This window comes from Panthera uncia, chromosome X (assembly GCF_023721935.1).
Source record: "Panthera uncia isolate 11264 chromosome X, Puncia_PCG_1.0, whole genome shotgun sequence".
In the NCBI taxonomy this organism is placed as follows: domain Eukaryota; kingdom Metazoa; phylum Chordata; class Mammalia; order Carnivora; family Felidae; genus Panthera; species Panthera uncia.
Genome location: NC_064817.1, coordinates 13,042,009 through 13,067,089, shown reverse-complemented (window position 1 = coordinate 13,067,089; position 25,081 = coordinate 13,042,009). Strand labels below are relative to the sequence as shown.

The window sequence follows — 25,081 nt, the reverse complement described above, 5'->3', positions numbered from 1 at the left end:
AAAAAAAAAAAAAAAAAAAAAAAGTGGAGGGAAACCAACCCCCAGGGTGGTGCTATGTCACAGGGAACATAAGAAAGGAAAAACTTAAGGAAGTGCCACGAGACACCTTTCCATTGTGACAAAGGTATCAACGACTGACCTTTCAGTGAAACCTCCTCCATACTTCCTTGGGTCTCCTCTGCTCCGCTGTTATCAGAGGCACTTTTGGCTGAAATACCTGAAGCGATATTTTCCTGCTCGGAACGTTTTTCAGGGCATGGATTTGCAGTTGATACCTCTGCTTCGTAGCTGATATTCCCAGGCACTTGGTCATGGTGGCGGCTCGTCCCCAGTTGCTGCTTAAGTTGATTGTTTATGTCTGTGGGTCTGGTTGGTGCGTCCGACTGAGAAGTGAGCACATCTGCAGACTCCAGGCGAGCAGCTTCCTCTCCACCTGCAGAGGATGCCTTCTGCGCCTGTGCCGGGGCTTCATCTGCACCAGCTCCATATTGGAGTGTTTTACCATCCACATCACTTAGGCGGGCGACAGAGACCCTCTGAAATCCTTCTGTGGGAAAGTCACAAGTTTTACTTGGTGTGTTTTCTGGAATGGGCTCACTCTCCATAGGTATTGGGTCTCTTGTGACACTTGACTCTAGAAGATTGCTACCAGCTGAGGTAACTGTTTCTGGGTCACAATGATTCTTTACATCAAAAGTACGTTTTTTCTCTAGCTGTAGTTTATCTGGTCCCATCTCAAGTGCAGAGGAGTCTAAAAAGGACAGTATGGTGTCTTCAGTGGAGTACTGACGTGATACTGATTTCTTAGCCATATGTGGCTTCATCTTGCCTGGCGACAGGGCAGCCATTGCGAGAGCATTGTCCTCTAAGTAGGGGAGATCTGTATTGTTGCCTTCTTTTTGTTTAGCTTCTTCAGACTTACTGATGGACCTAAGGTTCACAGATTTCAGAACTGTCGGTGTAATTGCAAGGGATGGTGGAGGATTGGACTTGAGTGTTTCTCCTACTGGGTTCTGCTTATTATGACTAAACACATGCAGTGGGTGACGGTGGTGGAATGGTTTATTCAAGACACTATGAAGAGCACTTAGGTCAAGATGGGTGGGAGGTATAATTGGAAGTTCAAGGTCTTTACTCAGTGACAGAGCTCCATCTTTTAAAGAGGGTTGCTGTAGTGAGGATTTCCTTTCTGGGACTTTCGGTTTTCTTTTGCTACCTCCAGGAGACAGTGGACCGGAAAAGAAAGCTGTAGGGAAAGAGGAGGTTGGTGTTTCAGACTGGCTCGAGTAGCCACTTGATGGGGATGCCAAGCCGGCCAGCTTTTCTGGTGAAGCCAGTTTAAACTCGTTGTCAACAGAAGGAAGGGATGGGGTGGTGGCTCTTGATTCTGACTGGGATGTTTGGGACTCAGAGCTCTCTGGAGATTTGATGCATTCGATAACTGTGGTACCCGTAGCAGTGCTTGAATTAGATAAAGATCTGTAAGGATCGTTTGTTTTCAAGTCATTTAGAAGCCAGAGATCTGCATAATGAGTTGAGTCAGCACCTTCATCTTTGAATGGTGGAATATCTGAAGTGTCTAACTGAGGTTCCTTAATACCATGTTCACTCTGATTCATCCAAGAAGATTCCTGCTTGGCGGGAAGGTTGGCATTTTCCATTCGAGAAGGCGTGTTGGAGAAATCAAGAGGCAGCTTCATTTCCCTGGAACTGTGAGGCAGGAGCTGGCCAGTGTTCATCTTTGGTTCTTTCTTCTCAGAAACGTCTGCATTTCCATCGGACTTCCTCAGTGATGAGCTCCGTTTAGGTGGGGTCGGCTTTGCCTTTGGTTTCCTGAAAGAGATGCTTGGTCTTCCCTGCCTCCTGTGGTCTAAGTAGTCCTGCCAGGCACAGTCCGGGAGAGTAGGAGGAACCTCCATGCCCTGGCCATTCTCTGGGCCCGGGGCTGCATAGTGACAGACATAACTCTTGTTACCTTTGAGGCCACAGTCAAAGTGCATGGAAGTGTAGTATCCTTCTGTGTCCACTGAAAAGTGAGAGCTAGTGTCTGCTTTGTCTGATGGAGACTTTTCCAGAAAGCTGTCGTAGGTGGCCATGCTTGTGAAGCTCGGGCAGCCCAGGCTGTCTGCCTTGGGGCGTTCAGGACTAAAATCCTGGCGGCAGGAGGCATCGTGATGGTGATGCAGGTAGTTCCACTCACTGTCACTTGTGTTGCTGTTGTTGGGGTCATCCAGCAGGTCGGCCACCGTGGAGGTAAAGGAGTTTGCCCGGTGGCCTCTCACTTTATCCAGGTGGTCGTTGTACTGCTCGGTCACGAAGACAGTGGCATCCTCATTAGCATGAGGGGCCGTGTTTAGGGACAACTCCGAGTCACAGTGTGAAGAGCCAGTGAGGGGAGGAGAAGCTGCAGGAGGAATCGTCTCTGAGGTCTGTGAGGGGCATGTGGAGCTGCTCCCACTCCAGTTGCCGCTGGATGACTGGTGCTCGTCCTTCTGGTCCATGTGGCTGCTGAGGAGGACGCCAGCCGTGGAGATGCAGTGGATGGGGCTCCCAAAGGTGTCCGAGTTGGAGGAGATGTCACAGCTGCCAGAATCGGCAGCCATTCGGGATAGACGCGACCTCCCTCTCTCATTTAACTTGTGCTGGGGGCTGTGAAGATGTTGAGAGCAAGCCAGGCCCAGAGCAGGCTGGCGTTCCTGTGCACTCGGGCTGCTGGGGGCGTCACTGCAATCATTAGTGTTTCTTTCTCGGTCACTCACGAAAGACTCCCCCTCTTCATATGCTGAGGGTTTAGCACCACCTTTGGGCTCAGCATCCCCACCTCTGTTGCCCTCCCGGGGAAGGCTCCGAGATCTTGTGCGGCTGCTCACTGCTGTAGTAAACATGGCGTCGCCTTTGTCTGCCAACGCGGAGATGTTGCCGGCAGAATGAGAAAGGGAAGCTGCGATGCTCTGACCCCTTTGAGCTCTGATTCTCCTTCTGGATGGAGCAGCAATCAGAATATCTTCGGTTTGGCACTCCGAGTCCCTGGTTCCAGACCTCCTGTTGACAGTGCTGGAAGGGTCTGGATGTGTGTGCACGATCACATTCCTCTCCCTGGCCACAGGGGATTCATCAGAATCTAGGGTACATGGACAGCACAGTGAGATATTGTATACCTCAGCAGGCTAACACACATTCTGAGAGATGCCCACAAATCTGGGTGCGGCATGCTGGATCTTTCTCTTTGAGAAAAAACAAGCAGCACGTAAAATTAGGAGAAAGTTAAAAGGCTTTGGGGAATCTGCCCATTTGCCTCTCTGTGTCTCTGTCCCTCTCCCTCTCCCTCTCTACACACACACACACACACATTTTCTTAGTGTATACTAAGAGAACATGTTCTTAGATCTTTTGTGAATTCTCTCTCTTCACTGTCAAATTACTTGCCCCAGTAAGTGATGACTATTTTTTTTTTAAACTAAAGTTAAACTAAAGTGCATTTAGTCTTCTTGGCCACTATTCTTTTTTATTTTGTAATATATACTCAACAAAGTAAAACTCTTATAACTCATTATATGTAATAATAGAGATGCTACCCTAATAATAATAATAGCAACAACAATAATAAAATGTAGGAAGAGATTCCTAAATACATGGAACAGAAAAAAAAATAGAAAAAAAAGTCATAAAGTGTAACATGTTATCAGTATTCAATATTTAATTGAATATGCTTGAAATTTACCTTTTTAAAATAGTTAATGCCATAAAAGTATATCTCTCTTCAAATAAAGGTATAATTTTTTAAAAATAATTTTTCACAGAATCTTGTTAGTTTTTATTCATTATTTCCATCTTAATAAAACTTTTAAAAAATTACCAAAATATTACATTTCAGCCGTAAGACCTGAACATATATACCTAAATCCATAAGGTTAAAATCTCCATGGTCAAGGACAGAGATTCAAAAAGTAATACCACCAGCTTGCTGAACACAAAACAAGTACACACCATTTCAAAGCCTCTACAAGTTACCACACTATTTTTAAGGAAGCTGATTAAAAGGCTGGCTTCCATTTCCCCTCCTTATAATCGCACCCAACAGAATGTTAACCATTAACAGTTTTATACCACACCTATTTCTTGTTGGACTCTTCTGGGGATACCCGAGATGGTTTTCCTCCTCCTCAGTTTTCGTCTCCGCTGTAGTACGGATTGTGAATGAACAAGAGAGCAGCGTATACTAGCCTCTCTGTCAAAACCAACTCCTGCAACCCACAAATAGGTCTCATTAGCCTTTAGAAATGGCAAACAAATTTTCATTTGCTTGGAACACAGTGATATTTATTGATTGGAAGTAAAGGAAGAGTTTGGATTAAGCCCGTGAATAAATATAAGGGAGCCCTTATTCAGCTCTTATTTAAATTACTCTGCGGTACATTAAGCTTTACTTCTAAATGCGGCTCTGCACAACAGCTTGCACTGCCAAGAGCAACAAGCAAAGAAGGAGAATCAAAAGAAAGAGGAGAGAAAAATAACATCAAAGAATCACTCTCACACAGAAACAGCTCCTTAAGGACTCACAACCTTTAGTTACTATTTACTGGGCTCTCTGATGCTGTCTTTGCAGAGTAGATCCAGAGCTAAGATGCTAACCCAAATTAGTTCAGCTAACATTTCCTGACCCATCTCTTCACTAAAAGCATCTTTGTGAGGTATCTTTTCCCTCTCTACCCACTACACTGCAACCCTACACACACACACACACACACACACACGCACACACACACACACGCACACACACACGCACACTCTTTCTGTGACGAGAAAGTAGCCTAAAGATTTGTTTTTAAATTCTCATGTAACTCTTTCTACTTTCTTCTACTGACCCAGTTGGACACTTTTTGGTTTGGTACCAGGGTCTTATCAATATAAGAGGAAAGTACAAGGCAGTCCTCAGTTCTGTCCTTGAGTGGGTCTGCCTTCTCCATCAGGTGGAAATGAAGCTGGGAGTCCCAGTCTTTACAGTGAGTCTCTGTTTGCTTTTATAAATACAGGGGCCAGACCTTGATGCCTATCTGTTTCTCTTTCCATAATCACATCATTGCTACGCTACAGGCAGTCTTATCAAATCTAGAATGGTGAAGGAGGTGGTGAGGAACTCAAACTCCTGTCTGGCATAGGCATGCGCCATGGATTTGTCAGCGTGAGCTTTGCCTCAGAAAGTCATGATGCCAAAAGTGCTTTGGAATCTGGTTACCTCATCATTTATCCTGACTGTTAAGCATAGAGCAGGATGGCATGTTAAACTTCGGCTCAGCTATATAATGAAGCACTCTGAGTTCTGCTTAGCATCACAGTGACAACAGTTTCTAGAACTCACTTTGAAAAAAGTCTGAGATATCACATGATGAATAATTACAATATTATTGGAGAATCTGTACTAACGGAATTTTCCTTTCTTAGCTCCAACCAAAAATTAAGATCCTTCATTCTACTCATACTAATTACAGGACGTCTGGCATACAGACACACTTTATGTTATATGGACGTCATTAGCAGCTTTCTCATTAAAGCTCTTGAAATCAGCATATAATCTAGGCTTTAGTCTGAGAGTTCCTGAAATAAAGCAGAAGGAAAGATCTTCCTTTTTCCTGAATCACAAGACCCATAATCAAAGAACTAAATTTGAAAACAAGATTTACTTACAGTGTTATGAAGAAAGCAGGTGGTGCTCAAATCGAATGTTCCCAGAATGGAAAGTTAGTTTAAGAGGATGCCAAAACGATACATTTTGACACCTACCTAATCCAACCCATTTAGATTGTGGACATCAGATAAAGTACACATCCTTAGAACAATTTATCCTACAAGTTGAGTAGATCATTGGGAAAATTACTCCCACCTCATAACCAGCTGATCAACCAGAATTCTTGTTTTTCAGGAAGGAAATAACGTCTATCCCAGATACCTGTTCATCCTTTGCTCTCCACTTTATGGGAGAGAAATCTCAGTGGGGTTAATAATAGCCATGTCCAAAATGCATCTCAAGCGACATGCAATTTTTAGTCCCATGGTACCAGGAAAAAAGTCAGTAATTATATGGCCATTTGGAAAATTTCAATATGCAAATAAGTTAAAATATAACTATTACAGATGTTTAAAGAAAGCCCAGTGGATAGATCGTTTTATGTCTATCTTTGAAAGTTAGAATATGTCATAACATTATTTTACTTAAAGCTGAGATTACCTGGAATTTACAATTGCTGCAGGCAAACTTTTCAAGAAAAGTCCGTACAGGTTTACATTTGACTTAGACTAATACACTCTCAATACACAAGAGGAGGAAAGCAGAGAGGAATGGAAGACAGGCTTGCTGGATTAGAATAGAATTCAGCCTTCATCTCTGAATACATATATTTTTAGGTCAGAAATCACCAAAATCGATGCAGAAGTCTAAACGATCTTTTAAACAAGCCTACCTTCATCCAGGGAAGCCTGAAAACAGATTTTATAGTTGGTCTACAGGATCATTACTTGCCGTTTGAGGGACCTGGGGTTTGCTGTTTTCTCTCTTGCTGGGCCATGCATCATTATCATATGATTAATCACTGGCGCTTTCTCCATTATTTCAGTCAGCTATGACCAAAGAGCTGTTTGGTGACTTTTTTCAAAAAGAAACTGTCCATCATTTACATAACAAGCGGCCCAGCAAAACATATGCAAATTGATGTTCAAAACCTGACAAAAGCATATTGAACATCTTCTGGGTTGTATTCTGATGAAAAAGGTATTGCTTGTTTACAAAGCGGTGTTCTTAACTGGTACACCCAGAGGCACAGGTTTTGAACATATTTAAAACGCAGAATACTCTGACCCGACTGCCCCTAAGAAAAGAACAGAACGTTACCAGTGACATTGATGGGAATAATGCAAGAAGAGATCACTTGGGCATCTTGTTTCATTTTCTCCTCTGGTGTTGGGAGAGGCAGTGCTTTGCTCCAGTTGGTCTGCTTGTCCAGTGTCGAGGGGATATTGTGTACCGGGTTTTTTGGCCTCTGCCCTAACGTGACATCTGTGTCTTCATCTTCTGGGGGATGGGACTGCAAATGAAGTACATTCAGACTTTGCCATCATGGTTTATATGTAAGCACACATATTAAGGAATTTCCCAGTTAAGAACAGTGAGGTCAGAAATAAGCTTTTAGATCAAAGGAAGAATTCCTAGAAATAGTAAGCACAACTAATCGGAAGTTATGATTTCAATAGTCAAGAGACACAGAAGAAAAAATGGGCTACATGAACATGCTTTTCAGGTCAAATGGAATTAAGAGGAGAGACAGGTAGCCATAAATCCCCAAACTTCAAACTGAAGAAAAATCTGAGTCTCTAATCTAGTGAGAGGTAGATTCTGGATATCTATCTCGCTGTATATTGCTACTGAAAGTCTTGAGAGCTCAAAATGACTGGGATCAAAGGGAGAAGGTGATATAGATGCCTATGAAAAGGTTCAGAAAACGTGCCAGAAAACCTGGAGTCAGGAGACATTCCAGAACACATCACCTGGAAGGACAAAGCCTATCTTAATCTGAGAGGCTGGATTAAAACATAAGGAGTTAATTTTACTGCACGACAATGGCATTTGTGAATAACATTTGAAAAATGTAGTTTCACCAACGCTGCGTGCACATGGAAAAACAAATCCCCCCACTTACTACAGTGGAAAATACAAAAGCAGTTAATGGGGAGAAAGAGTCGAGAGGGCTTCTTTTTCAAATTCAGAATAGTAAAGGGCCTTAGCTGAGTTTCTTTCCGCTTTGCAGTGTGAAGCTTTTCTTCTAGCTGTTTAGTTAGAGGCCTTGACTTCTGTATGGCATTTGAAAATTCTCCATCCAAACCCTTGATAGATATTAATATCGTCTACCTTTTACTTCAGGGCTGGGGTTCTAACCCAGATTATTAAAAAGGCTCCATTCCAATTTTGATTTCAGGGTTGGGTTTCTAAACCAGATTATCTTAAAAGACCCAGTTTTCACCACTGAACCTAGTTTTCTTTCTTTACATAATTTGGAGGAAGGTGAGTGTATAAAATAAATACTTTTTCCTCTTATTCCAGTTAAGTTTTAATAATATTCTGTCCTAAAATCACAAAAAATTTTTTTTTCTCATCCTCATATTTGGAAGCATTGTGTCCTGTTGACTCAGGATTTCACATATTGTCAAATTGTTCTCGGGTCCTCTTAAAGAGAAGATTCCAGAGCCACTCGTTTAAGTTAACCCCGCAGCATTTGCTTACCTTGTCAGAGGTATCTGCGAAACCCCCCAACACACCCAACAGGATATGATTGCCACCCCCCCCCCAGAAAAATATGTTCGCCATGAACATTTTAGTAAAACATCGCAACCTTCTTTCTCTCTTCAGCTTTTGTGCAGATTCCCAGCGAAGCGAATAGCTCAAATAAAGTTGGAGCACAAAAGACTTTGTTTCCTAGGTAACTTCCAAAAAGAAAAAAAAAAGTTTGGTGCATGCAAAACGAGAGACAGAAAAAGAGGGAGAGCGAGCGAGCGAGCGAGAGCTGGAAAGAAACCCCCACCACCAGAGGCCACATTTCCTAGGCGATTCCTTCCTTGAATAACAATGGGCTGGGAAACAAAGAGAGAATAGTGACCTGACTACAGGCTCTGACCAGCAGCCAAAAGCACGTTTTATTTAACGGCGACAGGGATAACTGGCTGCCCGAGAATCCTTTTGTCCTCTTCTCTTTTTTTGATTTGAGAAGTTTCACAGTTCTGATAAATATAGGGCAAGTCGGAATTTCTTCCCTTCGAACTATAAAGTCCAGGAGTGGCAATAGGTGATGCGTGTCTTGAACAGAGCCTTAATTGCACTTTAGGGGGGAAAAGTAAGTGGGAAAGACAGCCAAGGACACTGCTGTCTAAATCATATTTTATTTAATTCAAGTTAGGAAAATATCACTCTTAAAGTGGAGTTAAAAGAGTACCTGTTAGTTAGAAACAACAGTTTGCCATAGTTAAAAGACAGAAGAAAGTGTCTGGAGAGAGTGGGATAGGGCTGTGATGGAATGTTCTCAGAACCAGTACCTTTCTACTCCATGGGGTCATGTGGCAACACTCAGTGGGGGAGGGCGAACGGGTGCTGTTAAACTATGAACATGAAATGCAAAAAAAGAAAAAATTAAAAACATGCACACAACATACAGTACACCCTGGTTAAGCCAAGTCTGTAATATCAGTGAATGAATGTATACTGGGATAGCTCTCTCTCTCTCTCTCTCTCCCCCTCCCTCCCTCCCTCCCTCCCTCTCTCTCCCCTTCCTTCCTTCTGAATACGTCCCTATTTTATGAGAAGTAGCATAAATAGCGGTTAAGAGCACAGACTTTGGAGCTAGACTGTCTGAGTTCAGATCCTGGTTCTACCACTTCTTTGCTTTGTGGCCGGGGACAAGTATTCAACCTTTCTAAGGTCAATTTCCTCATTTGGAAGATAGGGAGATAACAGCATCTATCTACCCTTCAGGATTCTTTTGAGGATTAAATGAGTAAATATACAGAACAGACTGAGAGGAATGTTGGCACTCAATAAGCTCTCTAAGTCCGTGTCAGCTACTACCACCACTACTGCTACTATTATTATTGTCCTTACCTCGTAGCCGTGGCATATCTGTGACACTGTTTTTGCAAAATAGTGACTTTCCTTTAGCTCCCAATCCCAATTTGTTAATTTGGGAAATACTGAATTATTTTCCTTCCTTACAGTGAATTCATTTTCCTGTGAGCTCCTTGAAAGAAAATTCCCTGTGTGCAATGTCTTCCTCCAGGTTGCTTAAAATTTGCCTCTTCCTCATATTCATAGACTGTATTTGAAGACAAGACCAGGTTCAAGGGCATGTGACAAGGCCCCACACTCAGGACACCAAGCTTTTTTGAGTAAGGGGCCCTACCTTTTCATTTTGCACCGGGCCCCACAAATTACGTGGCTGGTCCTATTTAGAGAATAATCAGGTAACTAGAATCCCCTTTTCAGGATCTACTGAGAAGGACTTTGAAACTCTTTTAAACTCTAAACCATGTCAGCTTTGGATTCAATTAGGCCTCTATTACAGCACTTTCCATATAGCATTGCTTTAACATAACCTGAACTATCCCTGGATGTGTCTTTTTCTTCTGTTAGATTATGAGTTCCTAGGGGTCAGGGGCCATATTTGATTTTCTTTTCGGTCTTCCATGACGCCAGCAAAATGCCTCCTCACTGTAAGGGCTCAACAAATTATTTTGTGCCTTTGAATGATATGAGCCCTGTGTGTTCTAACACTGATGGGAAACCCAAATACAGTAAGGATTGTGTTCAAGATATCAGGAGGAAGCAGACACCACAGAACCCACGGGTACTCACCATCTTAGTGCCGATAGGTGGAAGCAAATAGAGGAAACCACAAGCAGCGTTTGGTTCCGTCAGAGGCTCAGTATTAATGTATTCCAGTTCTAACCTGTTCTTAAGCCTATGGCAGACATATGTTTTGGAGGTGGAACGCTCAAGGTCTAATTCTCTTCTAAGCTTCTAAATTTTAACTGACAGGGTTGCTCATTAATTTTTAAGCAAAGCAAATGCCATCTCCTCAGGCCCGGTTAACTTTGATCTCAGTGTTATTTAACATAAATGATTTTTGTAGGGTCTATGGCTCCCTCATTGAAAATGATTATTTTGGGGTGCCTGGGTGGCTCAGTCAGTTGAACATCCAGCTTTGGCTCAGGTCATGATCTTGCGGTTCATGAATTCGAGCCCTGCGTCGGGCTCTGTGCTGACAGCTCAGAGCCTGGAGCCTGCTTCAGATTCTGTGTCCCCTTCTCTCGCCTCACCCCCACCCCTGCTTGTGCTCTCTCTCTGTCTTTCAAAAATGAATAAACATAAAAAATTTTTTAAATAAAAAAAAAAGGAAAAATGATTATTTTGACAGATGTGCTGTATGTGGCCTGAGTTCAAGCATTAACCTGGGTCTCTCCTAAGAATCAGTCATAGATAGTGATGTGCATGTCTCAAGACGCTTGGGTATGCAAAATAGCAAATTCATGGAAGTAGGAAAAAGGGAGCCAGAAAACAAAGCCCACGTGGTAAAGGAACCTGTTTCCAAGAAACCAAAGGCTCCGGTGTCTCATGAAAGGATTTCAAAAAATTACACAGCAGGAAACTGCAGGGCATAACATATTAATGATATTAATATTAGTATGTTTGGTCATTTGCCCTAAATCTTCCAAGTCATCTCTCCTGTTGAGTATTTTTGCCAGGAGTGAGGGATGAGGAGTGGTTTTTATTTTTTCATCAGTTTTAGAAGCCCCTCCATCCCATTAAACAATCATGAGGTAACATCTGGAAGTGACTAAGGATGGCAAGTCCAGAGAGAGCTCAGTCCGTTCTGTTTTGGTCACCATCATGAAGTCAAGGTCTGTCTGTAATCTTTCACAGAAGATTGCTTCTCAGATAATCGGTCTCTCAGCTATTTCGATAGTAGCTCCGACCTCCAGCTCGTGAGGGCTGAAACTAGGTACTCTTGAGCTTGTGTGTGAAACGACTGTGTTCTTTGGTTCCACCGCCCGACTAAAGCACTCAAGTTCCTGCAGATGGTCTGTTGATTTAGGGTATTTAAGCTTATAATATTCAAATGGACTTTCGTTTTATTTCTGTCATGAAATTAGTAACTGCTTAAGGGTAGTGTTAAAGCATTCTCTCTCCTAGGTGTTTGGTCAAAGGAAGCGAGAGCATTCTGATTATTTCTGATTAGATTTTTACATGGTGAATGCAGTAATCAGTTCATAGAATATTCTTCTCAATTATTTAAGAAATAAAACTGAAAGAAAACTGTTACCTCAGCACATCTCTGTATGGCCCAGCATGCCTCTCCTTAATGGGTGCAGATGGGTAAGGTGAGGAAAAGCTGCATGCTGGTCAAGCTTGCATGAGTTACATTATTCTGTATAGGCTCTATTTGAATGAATGCTGTTGCTTATTCTTAGTAAGACTTGTAAGGGCAGAAACCATTTCTTGTTCATAACCATATTCCTACTGCCTTGGTACTGCTTAAACAAAATGTGTTGTACTGCCAGCAAGCACCCCCGTGTGCCTAGCATAAGCAAACAGAGAAATCCTCTCAAAAGAGATAAGATCAAATTATTTCCACATAGAATTTTTCAGTATAACATTCAGCACAAAGTCGAAGATAACAAGGCAAGAGCAGGAGACCAGACAGCATGAGCAAGGAGCGTCCAAAACAATAGTTGATAGAAGCAGACCCATAGGGCCTCCTGCTCTTGAAATTACCACTGCGTGCAGGAGTAGCAGTGAACAACCTAGGCTTCCCCAGAATACATGGATGGGAAGATTGTTAGACCATTCATTCATTCATTCATTCATTTATTCAAGAGCATTCTTTGAAGGTCAAAATCAGCCCCAGTGGAAACAAACTGTCACATGAAAAATGATATCCCTCTCATGGGTATAGGCATGCTCACTGCACAATTCTTTTGACTTTTCTGTACTTCCAAATTTTCTCATAAACAAATGTTGAAGAAAAACACACACATAAAACTTTCTCCTTCCTTTTCTAGGTTCCCATTCTGGCCCTCCTACCACTGATTTTGAAAGGGCTTAGACTCCAAGATGCACCATTTTAGAATCAGCCACCGCTGGTCTTGCCCATCTTGTCCTTGACAAAAGATGCTTTTTGGATGCTTGCATCCCATTTCTGTCCCTGCTGGCCCCATAATTTACACCCTCACATCCTTTCTCTACCTGCCCAGGAAACTGCTTCCACGAAAGCTAGAGTTATATATTTTTGGTCAGTGTTCAGAGCAGGAAATAACAGACATTATTAATTTCTTCACTTTCGTGGCTGTGAACAAGCATTTCTCCAAAGATCTCAAGATTTGCCCCCACCTTTGGCTTACTGCCAAAAGAAAAATATAATCTCTCCACATTTTACTTTCTTTTTGGTTTTATTTTATATGTTGATGGGAGCTTATTGTGCTTCAAAACTCTCCAAAAGACATCTGTTAAAATGTTGTGAGTATTTCAAAAGGAAAATGTTTTGAAAATTTGGCTCTGGTGTGTGATCTAACTGATAACACATGGCATTTATAGCAGCTGACTTTGAGGGCTGATTTATTACTGTCGTGCTGTCTTAAACATGAGAAATATTTACTAGAGAATGGATGTTGTGGTACACTTTGGTAGGGGAATAAAACCTTAGAGTAAAGATGTTCATTGCAAGCCAAATGGGTTCCTGGTGAGGTGATCTGGGCTCTTATTGTCACCCTACTCTGAGACTTACTTGTCCTTAGACCTGGTCCCTGCATTTATGCACAGCTTATAGCCCATTTGTGAGATGGAGGAGACCTTGTCTGCCTCAGATTTTTCTTTACTGGAGTGTGTGTATGTGTTGCACATAAACATGAAGTGTTTGGTCTTTCTGGAGGGCTTAAAGGAACACCTTCTTCACATAGCACCCTTAGTGCCACAGTTACATGGCACTTTTATTCCACGATGGTGTCCCACAGTCTCCTCGTGGCTGGCATTGTGCTCTTCCAGACATGTTTAATGACATCATTTCTGACTCATGCTGTGCTCCTCCCTTTCCTCTCTCCTCAACTCCAACATTTACCATAGGGAACAACCTTGGGAAAACAAAATAAAGTTAAGTAAAAGCTTAGGGCGCATCCTGTGCTTTCTCTGTCCTAAGCCTTTCTTCCCTTTCCTGGTGTTTCCTTTGTCACCACTCTCTCCCAGGCAGCAGGAGCCTTCATGCTTCCCCTAAGGAAGCTGCTGAATGCAGCACCCCCAAGTGCCCAAACCCTTCACGCCATGTTCCCAGCCAGCTGTGAGGGTAGACAGGAGCCCACAGGTGCATTCATGTTAATGTGCTGAGAACTCCTAGTGAAAAGCCCAAAGGAGCACGTCTCTGAAGCAGAATTCTGGACAGTGGTTATAGGCCAGGAGGGAGATATTTGGGAACAAGTGCCTACTAGGTTCTTTAACCGCTTTACACGTTACTATCTATTTAAAACAGCACAACGCATAAATGTGCAGGACTGGGGAAAACGGCCTTATCATTGATAAATCTGCTTTTCCAAATCATAACTTTTTTTCTCTTCTCTGGTGGATATTGCCACCACCACTTCCTCACTTCTCCTGAGAAACACTTTGCAAAAGGAAATATACAAAAGGCCAATAAGCATACGCAAGGGCCCTCAACATCATTTCTCATCAGGAAAATTCAAATGAAAACCACAAGCAAATACTGCTATATATTAGAGGGCTAAAATTAAAAATATTAATACACCAAGTGTTGACAAAGGTGAAAAGCAAGTAGAGCTCTCATAAATTGATGAGGGGAGGGTAAAATGGTATAGTCACTTCAGAGACTGGCAATATCTAACAAACCTGACATATGTCTACCCTTTAATTCCTTCTTAGGTAAATGGAGGTAAGAAGAATGAGTATGTCCACAGAAAGCCTTGCACAAAAATATTTACAGCAACTTTATTCACAAAGTCCCTCCCCCAAAACCCTCACAACTAGAAACACCTCAAATATCTACCAACAACAGAATGGGCAAACAAATTGGGGACTACTGTATTCATACAATGCAGTACTACCCGGTAATAAAGAAGAATACATTATTGCTACGTACAACATTGACCTCAAAAAAGTATGTGGAGTGAAAAAAGCCAGACACCAAAGAGTATGTGCTCATTCACTTTTGAATCCCATCTTGTCGATAGACGTCTCAGGTATGAGATCCGTGTCTAGAGAGCAGAACACGAACGCAATGGCAACGGTGCAGTTTTTACCCAAAGAGAGGTTTTTTGAAAGATAGCAGGTAACCACAAAGAATCTCTCTCTCCTTTTGATCTCAGCTGGAACTGAATGCAAATTCTTAGGGTGATGGAATGCAAAATGATTTTACGTATTTTAAAGTTCAGGAACACTTTGTTTAATGGTGTTCTATGAATGAAGCGATTTAAATGTGCCGAGCATAACAAAATTCTACTTTGAAGCCTGTGTGGAAGGTAGTCCCCATGTGAATGGAAAAGAGGGCTCCAGGGAGGCCGGGACAGAGAGCACTTCCTGCTGCTGCTCAGTCACTTATTCATGGGAGTTGCTCTGGACTGTCAGGGAGAACACAAAACAAGGCCTACTGGGCCACGACCACTGTGATGTTGACGCCAGTGAGTGTCTTATTCATCCCCTGTGGCCAGCTTTGCCAGTTAGTGGGGTCACTGCCAAGGGCCATTCAGCAACAGTCCTCAAAGGTTGCTAGCACGAAATAAAAGACATGAGTGGGGAAAAGGCAGGCCAGGCTTTGAAGTGGAGGGAAGAAGGAGGCTTTGAACTCCTGCAAACAGCGCAAATACCCTCACCCACAATGGCCCAGAGGTGCGGGGAGAATTCTTCCCTCACCCTCCTGCCTTGCCGTCGCCTGGGGGCTCTGAGGTGTGCGGTAACTGAAGACGTGTTGTGTATTTGGTCTCACTCCCACTGACACTTTTCCCTTCTAACTCACGCCAAATGTGGCGAGAACTCGGTAGGGTCCTACTTGACCTTATTCCAGCAATTAAACAAAATAAAAAAGATAAAACTTTCTTATGCACGTGCCATGCATGTTCTGCCTTTACTTTTTCCCCTGTTTTTCCCTCTTCTTTAAATTGACTCTTTTTTTTAGTATAGCTCTGTGTTATCATGTGCACAGACTCACATAACCCTCCCACAATCAGGAGTCAGAACATGTCCATTACTTCAAAAAGGTCCCTTGTGCTGTCCCTTTAGAGTCACAGTCTCCCCCAGCTCTTAGCCCCTGGCAACCAAGAGTCCGTTCTCCTTCGCTATGGTTTTGTCATTTTGAAAGTGTCATATAAATGGAATCCTACCTTTTGAGCCTGGCTTCTTTCACTCAGCATAATGCCTTTGAGATCCATCCAAGTTGTTGTGCGTATCAGCAATTCATTCCTTTTTATTGTGAGTAGTATTCCATTATCTGCTTAGACTCTGAACAGTGAAATGTCTCAGGCATGCAAGAAAATGGGAACCTGAGTATATTCTGTGATGATGTGTACAAACAAGTAATTTCATTTGCTGTTCCACAGCCAGGCTAATGTCTTAAAAAGAAAGAAAGAATTCCAACACTAAAACCTGCAACAAGGAATTTTCTTTATTTCTCATAATATTTGTTGTTAACTGCACTTATTGGCTAATGCTTTCATTAGCTATTGTGCTGCCTATTAAGCTGTCGTCAGTCAGCTGCAAATCTCTTCTTCCATGCTCTGTTATGCTGGGACCCTGCAAATAACCCTTCTTCACCAGCTGTTCCCTGTTAGGTTCTGCCCTAGGAGTGTGAGCTCCTTTCTGCAGTTACTATCTCTGTGTCACCTCAGTTTCCCATGTGCTGTGTCTGCTTTATGGTACCTTCCCTATGCTGAATTCTCTCTGTTAAAACAACTGGTGTGGATTTTTTTTTCCTGGCTGGACCCTGACTGATCAAGTATGTGGTACCAGGCTTTCACCCCTGGCTTACTTAATGTCTAAGGCATCTAAAGTAGTTGGCCAATTCTGGTTCCTTAGTCCATGAGGAAAATAGGAACCGGTGTGATGGTCCGTGGGGTGTCAGCATGATAATAATCTCTGCAACTTATGGCAGAGAACAGGAGAACTAATGTCTCAAAAGCAAACTGCTTCTGGTGATTCTCGAACATGGGTATAGAGGGAAGAAGTATTTACTGGTGTCAGTAGCTGTATAGTTCCACGTCCTAGGTGCTGTGCTGATTTGCTCCAAGAAAAATCCTGTATCACAACAACGGCTACAAGTAAAGTCACAAGCTACTTATAGCCAGTCTCCTAGATCTGTCTACCTTTTGCAAAACCAGACACCTGAATTAAATGGAGAGTGTGATAGGCATCACCACTCCTGTGATCTTAGATTTGAAACTAACTTCAGGCTCCTCTCTCCCTACTATACCAAGAAGGAACCTCTAGAAATTGAGGAAGTTAATCCTATACATGCACAGTCTGGTATCTTTATAAAGCACTGCTCTTTCTGATCATGTTCTTTCTGTGTTCAGAACTCTTCAATAATTTCCTATGTCTATGGAATAGAGTTATACTTTTCAGTCTGACATTCAAGGTCCTTCAAGATCTGGTCAATTGAAGCGTTGCAGCCAAACCAAAGTATTTGAATTTATGTATATGCACTTCATCTTCTCCTGCCTGTGTGAGCTTGCTCTCATGGTTTCCTCAGCCTATAATCCTTCTCCTGCCAGCATTCATATCCAAATTCTACCCCATCCTTCAAGGCCTTTTCAGTTCCTTTATCATGAAGTTTAATCCTAACACCCAACCCCATGCTAACACCACACCACAGGTGTTAGGTGTTAACACCTTATACTTGATAATATCCATGTACTCTGCATGGCAGAGATTATGTCTCATTTTTATATCCGTTAATTTTTTCAAAATGAAGGAATAAGTAAGAGGCCGTGATGGGAGAGAGGGCATTCCAAGTGGGGATACCGCTTTGAGAGTGCAGGATATTATCTCAAGAAGCACATGTGGTTTGGTTTGGCTGAGGTCTAAGGCCTGTACAAAGGACTTTTGAGAAATCCATCTGGAAAGGCAAGTTAGGACCAGATTGTACAGAGGATGGAGAGTTGGGTGAAAGATTTGAACTTATTTCTCTAGGCAGAATGGAGGAATTGAAGGTTTAGGATTAGGGAAGAATTTTTATGTCAAAGATTCTCATACCAACGTTAGAATTTTTCTTAATTGGCTTAAAGGAGCAAACTGGGTAAGATAATGGAAAACACTTAAACTGCAGCAAGAGGGATTTAATTTAGGTGGACAGAACCATTTTGAGACAGGTCATAAAACAACAGAATATTTCTGAGAGAAAACTATGAAGATGTTTTATAAAAGCAGAACACCTGTCTAGGACATTGTGGTATGTGTAAATTTTTTTTTTAATGTTTATTTTTGAGAGAGAGAGTGCACGTGAGTAGGGGAGGGGCGGGCGGGGGGACGGAGGATCTGAAGCGGGCTCCGTGCTGACAGCAGACAGCCCATTGTGGGGTTTGAACTCATGATCTGTGAGATCATGACCTGAGCTGAAGTTGTACGCTTAACCGACTGAGCCACCCAGGCACCCCGGTAGGTGTAATTCTTTTATAACAAAGGAATGGCTTGGTCAGCATTTCTCAGTCCCAATCTTGTAAACCAAGAGAATATCAGAAATCTCTAACAAGGACTCATGGAAAAAGGGAAGGAAGGGAGAGGCTGGATGAGAGGAGACATAGCTGGGGATGGGAGAGAGAGTGAGACCGTGAGAAGGTCTTTATCCCAGGGTGGGTCAAATACTGTTGAAATGCCCCTCCTACCAGCTCTAGTCTTGAAGCCCTCCCTTGGCTTGGATCTCCACTCCCAGTCTTCTAATTCTTCTGTAAGCCAGTTTAGTTTTTCTCAGAAGCTGCTTTCTCCTAAGACCTATTTTCTTCTTCTTGATAGAAAATGAGAGTGAACATGGTCATTGTTTATATCTGGGCTATGACCAAGGAGGTCTGAGTTCTAGTTTGAGTAATTTCCTTCATTTACATCCCAGCAAAGCTGTTGGAATGTCCCCTATCCTTAAGATGCACCTCCTTGGTAAGAAGAAAAGTATGATTTGACACAATTTTCTGTTAAAATCCCTGGATGCCACAGTGTAATAAGTTAGAAAAGTACTATCATGCTATGAAATGACAAAGAATCCCTGATATTCTTCCCAGGCTAATTGTATGAAGTCTGACAAAGAGTCTAACTGTGAACACGATATGTTGGAAGAGTTAACTGTCAATCCTGTTGATAAGGATTTAGGCCTCAGTGTTCCCCAGGGACCTGATCAGCTTTTGCCATAGGGCTCCATCTCATGTCAAGCTCTGTCATCTGCTACCACAGAGACCATTAGATATTCTACCCCTGGATCACTGATGAAGCTTGGAGAGGGACACTTGGTGAGATTGCTGGAGTCTCTTACCACATTTGAGGAAGGATGATTTCCATGCCTATATGTCTAGACATCAGAATCTAAGCAGGGACTTAGACTCCAAGGGTCCCCATGGACGGACCTGACTGCAAGTTGAATGCAGCAATAGAAGATGTTTCAGCTCAAGTGCCAATGACTCTGATCAGTAGCGGCTGTCTGGCCTACTCAGGAAAGTGCTGTGATCTATTGATAATGCCTGGCTTCAGCTTGCACAGGGGAAGAGCAAGCAGACCAATGTCTCAAGTATTGGCACATCTAGGCCTGGACCGAGGGACCTTACTGATGACAACAGATGAGCTGGACGTCTCATTCAGCAGAGGACAAGGGTGCACTGCTATGACAGACTGTCTCCACACTCTGAAATGGGAATCTGTGCCCTGAGGGTGCCCTAGGGGCCAGGGTGTCATATACCATAGCAGCGTCTAATCATCTTAGATTTGATTCTCTTTGGTCTTCTGAATTTTGCTATGTATGTATGTATGTACTTAATTGAAAGCCAGAGAGAATGAGCCGGGGAGAGGGGCAGAGTTGGGGAGAGAGAGAGAATCTTCTGCCTGGTGCAGGGCTTGATCCAATAACCCTGGGATCATGACCTGAGCCAAAATCAAGAGTTGGGTGCTCTGAGCCACCCAGGCACCCCTGAATTTTGCTATTTAAAGAAATTATGAACTAAGCATGTCCTGGTTGAACTTACTTTCTTGAGAAGCCATATATCTGTCATAGGTACTGGGGCATAAGTCCCAACCCAGTAACTGCGTAATATTTATGGCTGAGTGTATGTGTATATACATATAGATATATATTTATTTTTTATTTTGAAATAATCGAATACAGAGAAGTTGCAAAAATTAATAGAGAGGATTCCCATATACTCTTTTTTTTAATTAAAACAATTTTTTAACGTTTATTTTTGAGAGACAGAGAGACAGAGAGACAGAGCGTGAGCAGGGGAGGGACAGAGAGAGAGGGAGACACAGATTCTGAAGCAGGCTCCGGGCTCCGAGTTGTCAGTACAGAGCCCAACATGGGGCTTGTACTCACAAACTGTGAGATCATGACCTGAGCCGAAGTCAGATGCTTAACTGATTGGGACACCCTGGCACCCCTTCCATATGTTCTTTATGCAGCTTTTCCTAATGTTACAATCTTACATAACCATACTACATGTATTGAAAGCAGGAAATTAACATTGGTAAATATTATTTACTAATCTCTTTATTTGGCTTTTTCCAGTTTTCCCACTACTGTCCTTTTTCTGGTCCAAGATCCCATATTGCATTTAGTTGTTAGATCTCCTTAGTGTCCTTCAGTTTGTGGTAATCCCTTAATCTTTGTCTTTCATGATCTTGACACCTTCAGAGAGTACTGGCCAACTATTTTCTAGAATGTTCCTCAATTTAGGATTGTCTGACATTTTCTTCTGATTAGATTGTAGTTACACATTTTTGTCAAGAATCCCACAGAAGTGCCATCTCACTGTATTATATCAGGAGGTTCATATATAGCTGTGCCCTTTTACTGGTGATGTTAATTTTGATCATTTGGTTAAGATGGTGTCTGTCAGCTTTCTGCAGCTAAAGTTACTGTTTTCTGTTTGTAGTCAACAAATATATTGTGGGGAGAAACTTTGAGACTATGCACACATCCTATTTCTCAACATAATGTCACCCAACTAATTTTAGCATTCATCAGTGATTTTCCCCTGTAAAATTGTTACTTTCATATTTGGCTAATGGTGATTTTTAAAATTTATCTCAATACTTCTACATTTATTAATTAGAATTCTTCGGTAAGGAAGAGATACCTCACTCCCATGAATGTATGTATATATTTATCCCAATTTACTTATGTCAGTATAGACTCATGGCTTTTTCATCTTATTCTGTGTTATAATCCATTACTATCATTATTTTAGTGCTCCAGGTGTCCCATAGTTAGACATTGGGAGCTCCTTCAAGTTGGCTTCTGTGCCCTTTTGACAGGCCTCCTATTAATTTTTTGAGGACTCTCTTTCCAACATCTCAAGATAGTCTAGGCTCATATATTTCCCCTGGCCCAGCCCTAGAATAAATAATTTCTCCAAGGATCCCTGGCTTATTTTTCTTTTTTAGAGAGTGGTATTTACAAAGAAGAACTGGGCAGTAGATGTGCTCAATGTTGCCAGAGTATCATTGCTTCTAAGGCTGTCTCAGATGAGAGAGCTAAGAAATATATTTGTATACTCCTACATGCACATATACACATACTTATTTTATGCCTATCCATCTGCTTATACATGTCTATATCTCTGTTTGAAAACATATGTATGACTTTATACTGATATTTTAGATGTAATCCAATAAATACCAAAGGATCCATTCTAGACTTCCCCTTTCCTATTTGTAACTCCTTTCCCTAACAGTGACCAACTGATTATCATTATCCACAACATATTTGCTCAGTCCTATTATCCACATGGTTTCAGAATTTTCTAGTTCATTCTCTTGTGAAGAACAAATTTACCAACTAGAGTACAATATTTGTGTACAGTTCCTCTTGTCTTTATCTTTACGCTGTTGCTTCAGGTGCGGCTGCTCCTAGAGAAACTCCCATATGGGAATGGGGCCTCAGGCCTCCACGTTACTGGGAAGGAAAGAACTAGAGGAGATCAAGTAAACCAGCTTTTCCCACAGTCAGACCACCCACCTCTATAGCGGGCTTACCAGCCTGGACAAAGGCGAAAATGGGGCCCTGGAAATTTTCCCAGCTGACTCCAGAACTTGTCATCCACCTACCAGGGGACTGGCTCACTGGTGCCTTCTTTTCAGAGGGAGAAGACCAGGTCAACTTCCACTGATTCATAAAAACTTTGGCTCATTTCCAATCCACTGAATATAGTGCAAGGAGCGAAGGTAAGAATGAACCAGAACCACAGAACAGCTGAAGCAACGTATTATACTTTGCTTTTCAGCGCTATGATTTGGATAAAGATGACAAGATCACCTGCAATAAGCTGTCCCGGGTGCTATGCATGATGGTTGGAATGGTTATCTCACATGAGCAACTGAGCAGCATCACAGGACTGTCCAGGAGGCTGGTCAGGGTGCAGATGGTGCCATATCTTTCGCAAAATTTGTTAAGGTTTTGGAGAAGGTGAACATGTAACAGAAAGTGAGCATCCGATTTCTTGACTAAAAGGCTGAGACCAAACTGTTCCTTGCCTTCTAGTATTTAAATACTGGAACTCGAGAGTCCTCCTATCTCCCAGCCCCACCTCTACCCTATCATCTCTTTTCTCCCAAGATGCCACAGCTGTTGTGTGACAACCCCACGTGTGCTCTGTTAACACAAACCTGCTTTTGGTGTAAACAGGGCATTACAAAACGGCACACCCACCCTGTTTCGATTCAGTATCCATTCACCTGTTCCCCATTTATAAATATCATCTCCCCCCCCCCACCAGTTACGCAGCCAAATGCCACAGGGCCCTCCTGTCTGAGAAAGTGAGAGAGGGACTCATGCCAAGAACTGGCCAAGCAAGCTTTCACTGGATGTAGCCTTCCCTTCACCTGGGTTTCAGCATGCTCCTGCAACCTTTTCCATATGTCCTTTGCTTCCTGCTTTTCCGTCACCCAACATGCCATTCACTTGATCTTTCAGTCTTCCTGCTTTTTATTATGCTTCCAAGTTCCCTCTGTTTTACCTGGCACCCCAAGTCATGCCTGTTAAATGTAGATCTAACTTGACAAGGCGGTTCCGTGGTCTGGCGGCTTTATCTGCCTTTGCTCGCAAATGAGCCTCTGGGATGTTGTATCCTCAGGAGCTTTTTGGGAATCAGCACTTCTCTCAGAAAATTTGACCATCTCGTGATCCTCTGCACTCTGCTTCGTCATCAAAGGGCTGCTGGATGGAGATGTTCTTCTTAAAAGGTGAAAGATGTCGAGCCCAATCTTCTAGGTGGCTTGCCCAGGTCACTCAATGGCCTCTGATTCTTCACACAGAGAGTACCTATATGTGGCTACTCTTGTTCTTCAGAAAATAGCCATATGCCTGCAGGTTTGCTCAGCTTTGGGCCACTGTCGCCACCAGAATGGCTGCTCTCACAATATATTTGGGGACCTTCTCATGGCTTTTTAGAAAGGAGGCAGGGCACCCTAAAAGCCTCCTTTATTCCCACCTGTGCTGCATGGTTTATGCCTCAGTGTTGCATGCCCTGAGATGTTTTTCACTTCACATTTCCAAGTAGAAGGGTTGGAGTTACAGAGGTGCCTAATTTATCTGTCCAAGAGATTTAAAGATCATCCTAGTGTCCTAAAGGTTTTTGCACTTGGCAAATGATCATGCTGGAAGCCGTAGTCCACTCCCAGTGGAAGTCCAAAGCATTGACTGTATTGTCACATTAGCTGCCTGGTTACGTTGACTACCTCCCTCCCTGTGTAGACCACTGTTAATCCCCTAGAAACGTGGGATCTGACATTGGTGGCATGATATGGTGTGGCATTTTAGACGTTTCTGCAAGCCACAGCAGCTTATTTGCCCAAGTCAGCTGAGTTTAGGCCTCACTGAATTAGGCAGTTGCCATCCTAATGTCCAAGTCTATTCCTTTATATATCTGCCTGTGGCTAACTTTCTGTGACTCCTATCTTGCTTATTTGCTTTCTTGCTTTGGAAGGAAGATGTGCACACAGTTCCTTAGGAAGGGAATGGCTGTAGAACATCACTGCAAAGGAAGGAGAGAGGACTGGGGAACAGAGGAGCAGCCGGGTGGGATGGCTCAAGTATAAATAAATGAGGAACTCCGTAAGAAGTAATCATTTTGGCTTTGTGATCATGTGATGTAATATAGGAATCGTACAAAAGGGAAGAGCTGTCTGATACTAATCTATTCAGTATCTCAGAAGGTCTTTGACTTGAATGTTTAAAGTTCCTAAGTTAATGGCTTTTCTCTCTTTTGGTGTTTGAACTGTTTGAATCCATGGTTATGCCTTATTATCCTATTTAAAATTATATCAATCCATCAATAAATATTTGTGGTTAAAATGAAACAAAGCAAAAATACTTCTTTCCAAAGTTACTTAGGTTTAGCTACTTTCTTCCCCACCTCCTTCAGTGTGATATTCATTTGAAATATAGTTAGGTTTATTTGTTACTCTTTGTTTTCCATTTTGGGTTCTGCTCACATTCTGGTTGATTTTATTTATTGGGCGGGCTGGTACATAAAACATTACCTGGGTTCCAAGAGTTAGACCTACCCAAAAATATACTCAGAAGTGGCACTCTCCCTAGACTCGACTGCCTCCTTCCCGCCCCCCATTCTTTCTAGCCTGCTTCTGCTTACTGTTGGTAAACCAGTCTCATGAGTTTCTGATTTGTCCTTCCTGTGTAGTTAATTTCGCAATAATGCTTGTTGTGAAAAAGTGAGTTTGCTCCAACATGATTGATATATCTTGGAGAACGGTCTGAGCTTCATGCGAATTTTGTGTTTGCTTATGGACAGTTTCATGCATGAGAAATTCTAGGTCAATCCAGAAACTGCACCCAGCTGACCTGAGCTGGGTAAGAATACATAAAATGCACATACCTCAGACGTCTCTGAGTTTCCCTGCTTTACCCCGTGTGTTAGAAGCCACACTTACCCATGCCTGGGGCTACAGCCTTCTGCCCCTTTTGCACCAGCGCACAGAGCTACAGCCCTCCCAATGTTCATTCCATAAGCAGACTTCAGGGCTTTTTCTAGGTAAAGTGACACGTTTATCATATTATAGTTCTTAAGTATTTAACCTGTAAAATTGTGCTACTGCTTTTTCTTATTAGGTTCCTAACTTTTTGTGTATGTGTTGTTTGAGTGTTGTGCCCTATGTGCCCCATAAACTGGTTTTTATCATGCAATTTTGCATAGTGGGGAAGTTTTTAGGGAGGAGTATATGGTGTTATAGCAGAATTGACTATTTCTTTTACACAAGTAAGTGGATACCTGTATATTTTCTTATATACTCTTCTTTCTAACATGAAGGGTAGCATACTGTAGCCACTTTTTTGGGGCTTTG

General features: G+C 42.4%; 1 protein-coding gene and 1 pseudogene across 2 annotated transcripts in view; one reads left to right on the top strand and one right to left on the bottom strand.

Moving 5' to 3' along the window:
- The window catches only part of NHS (NHS actin remodeling regulator), a 253,909-nt gene that overhangs the window by 4,199 nt on the left and 224,629 nt on the right, over positions 1-25,081 (bottom strand). For both annotated transcript variants that reach the window (XM_049643525.1, XM_049643526.1), the window contains exons 4-7: positions 9,079-9,141; positions 6,887-7,079; positions 4,113-4,244; positions 140-3,121 (exon numbers count right to left, since the gene is read on the bottom strand). In XM_049643525.1, the coding sequence (XP_049499482.1) occupies positions 140-3,121; positions 4,113-4,244; positions 6,887-7,079; positions 9,079-9,141 (3,370 nt within the window). The remainder of the gene's footprint in view (positions 1-139; positions 3,122-4,112; positions 4,245-6,886; positions 7,080-9,078; positions 9,142-25,081) is intronic.
- LOC125932308 (calcineurin B homologous protein 1-like) lies at positions 21,555-22,229 on the top strand (annotated as a pseudogene).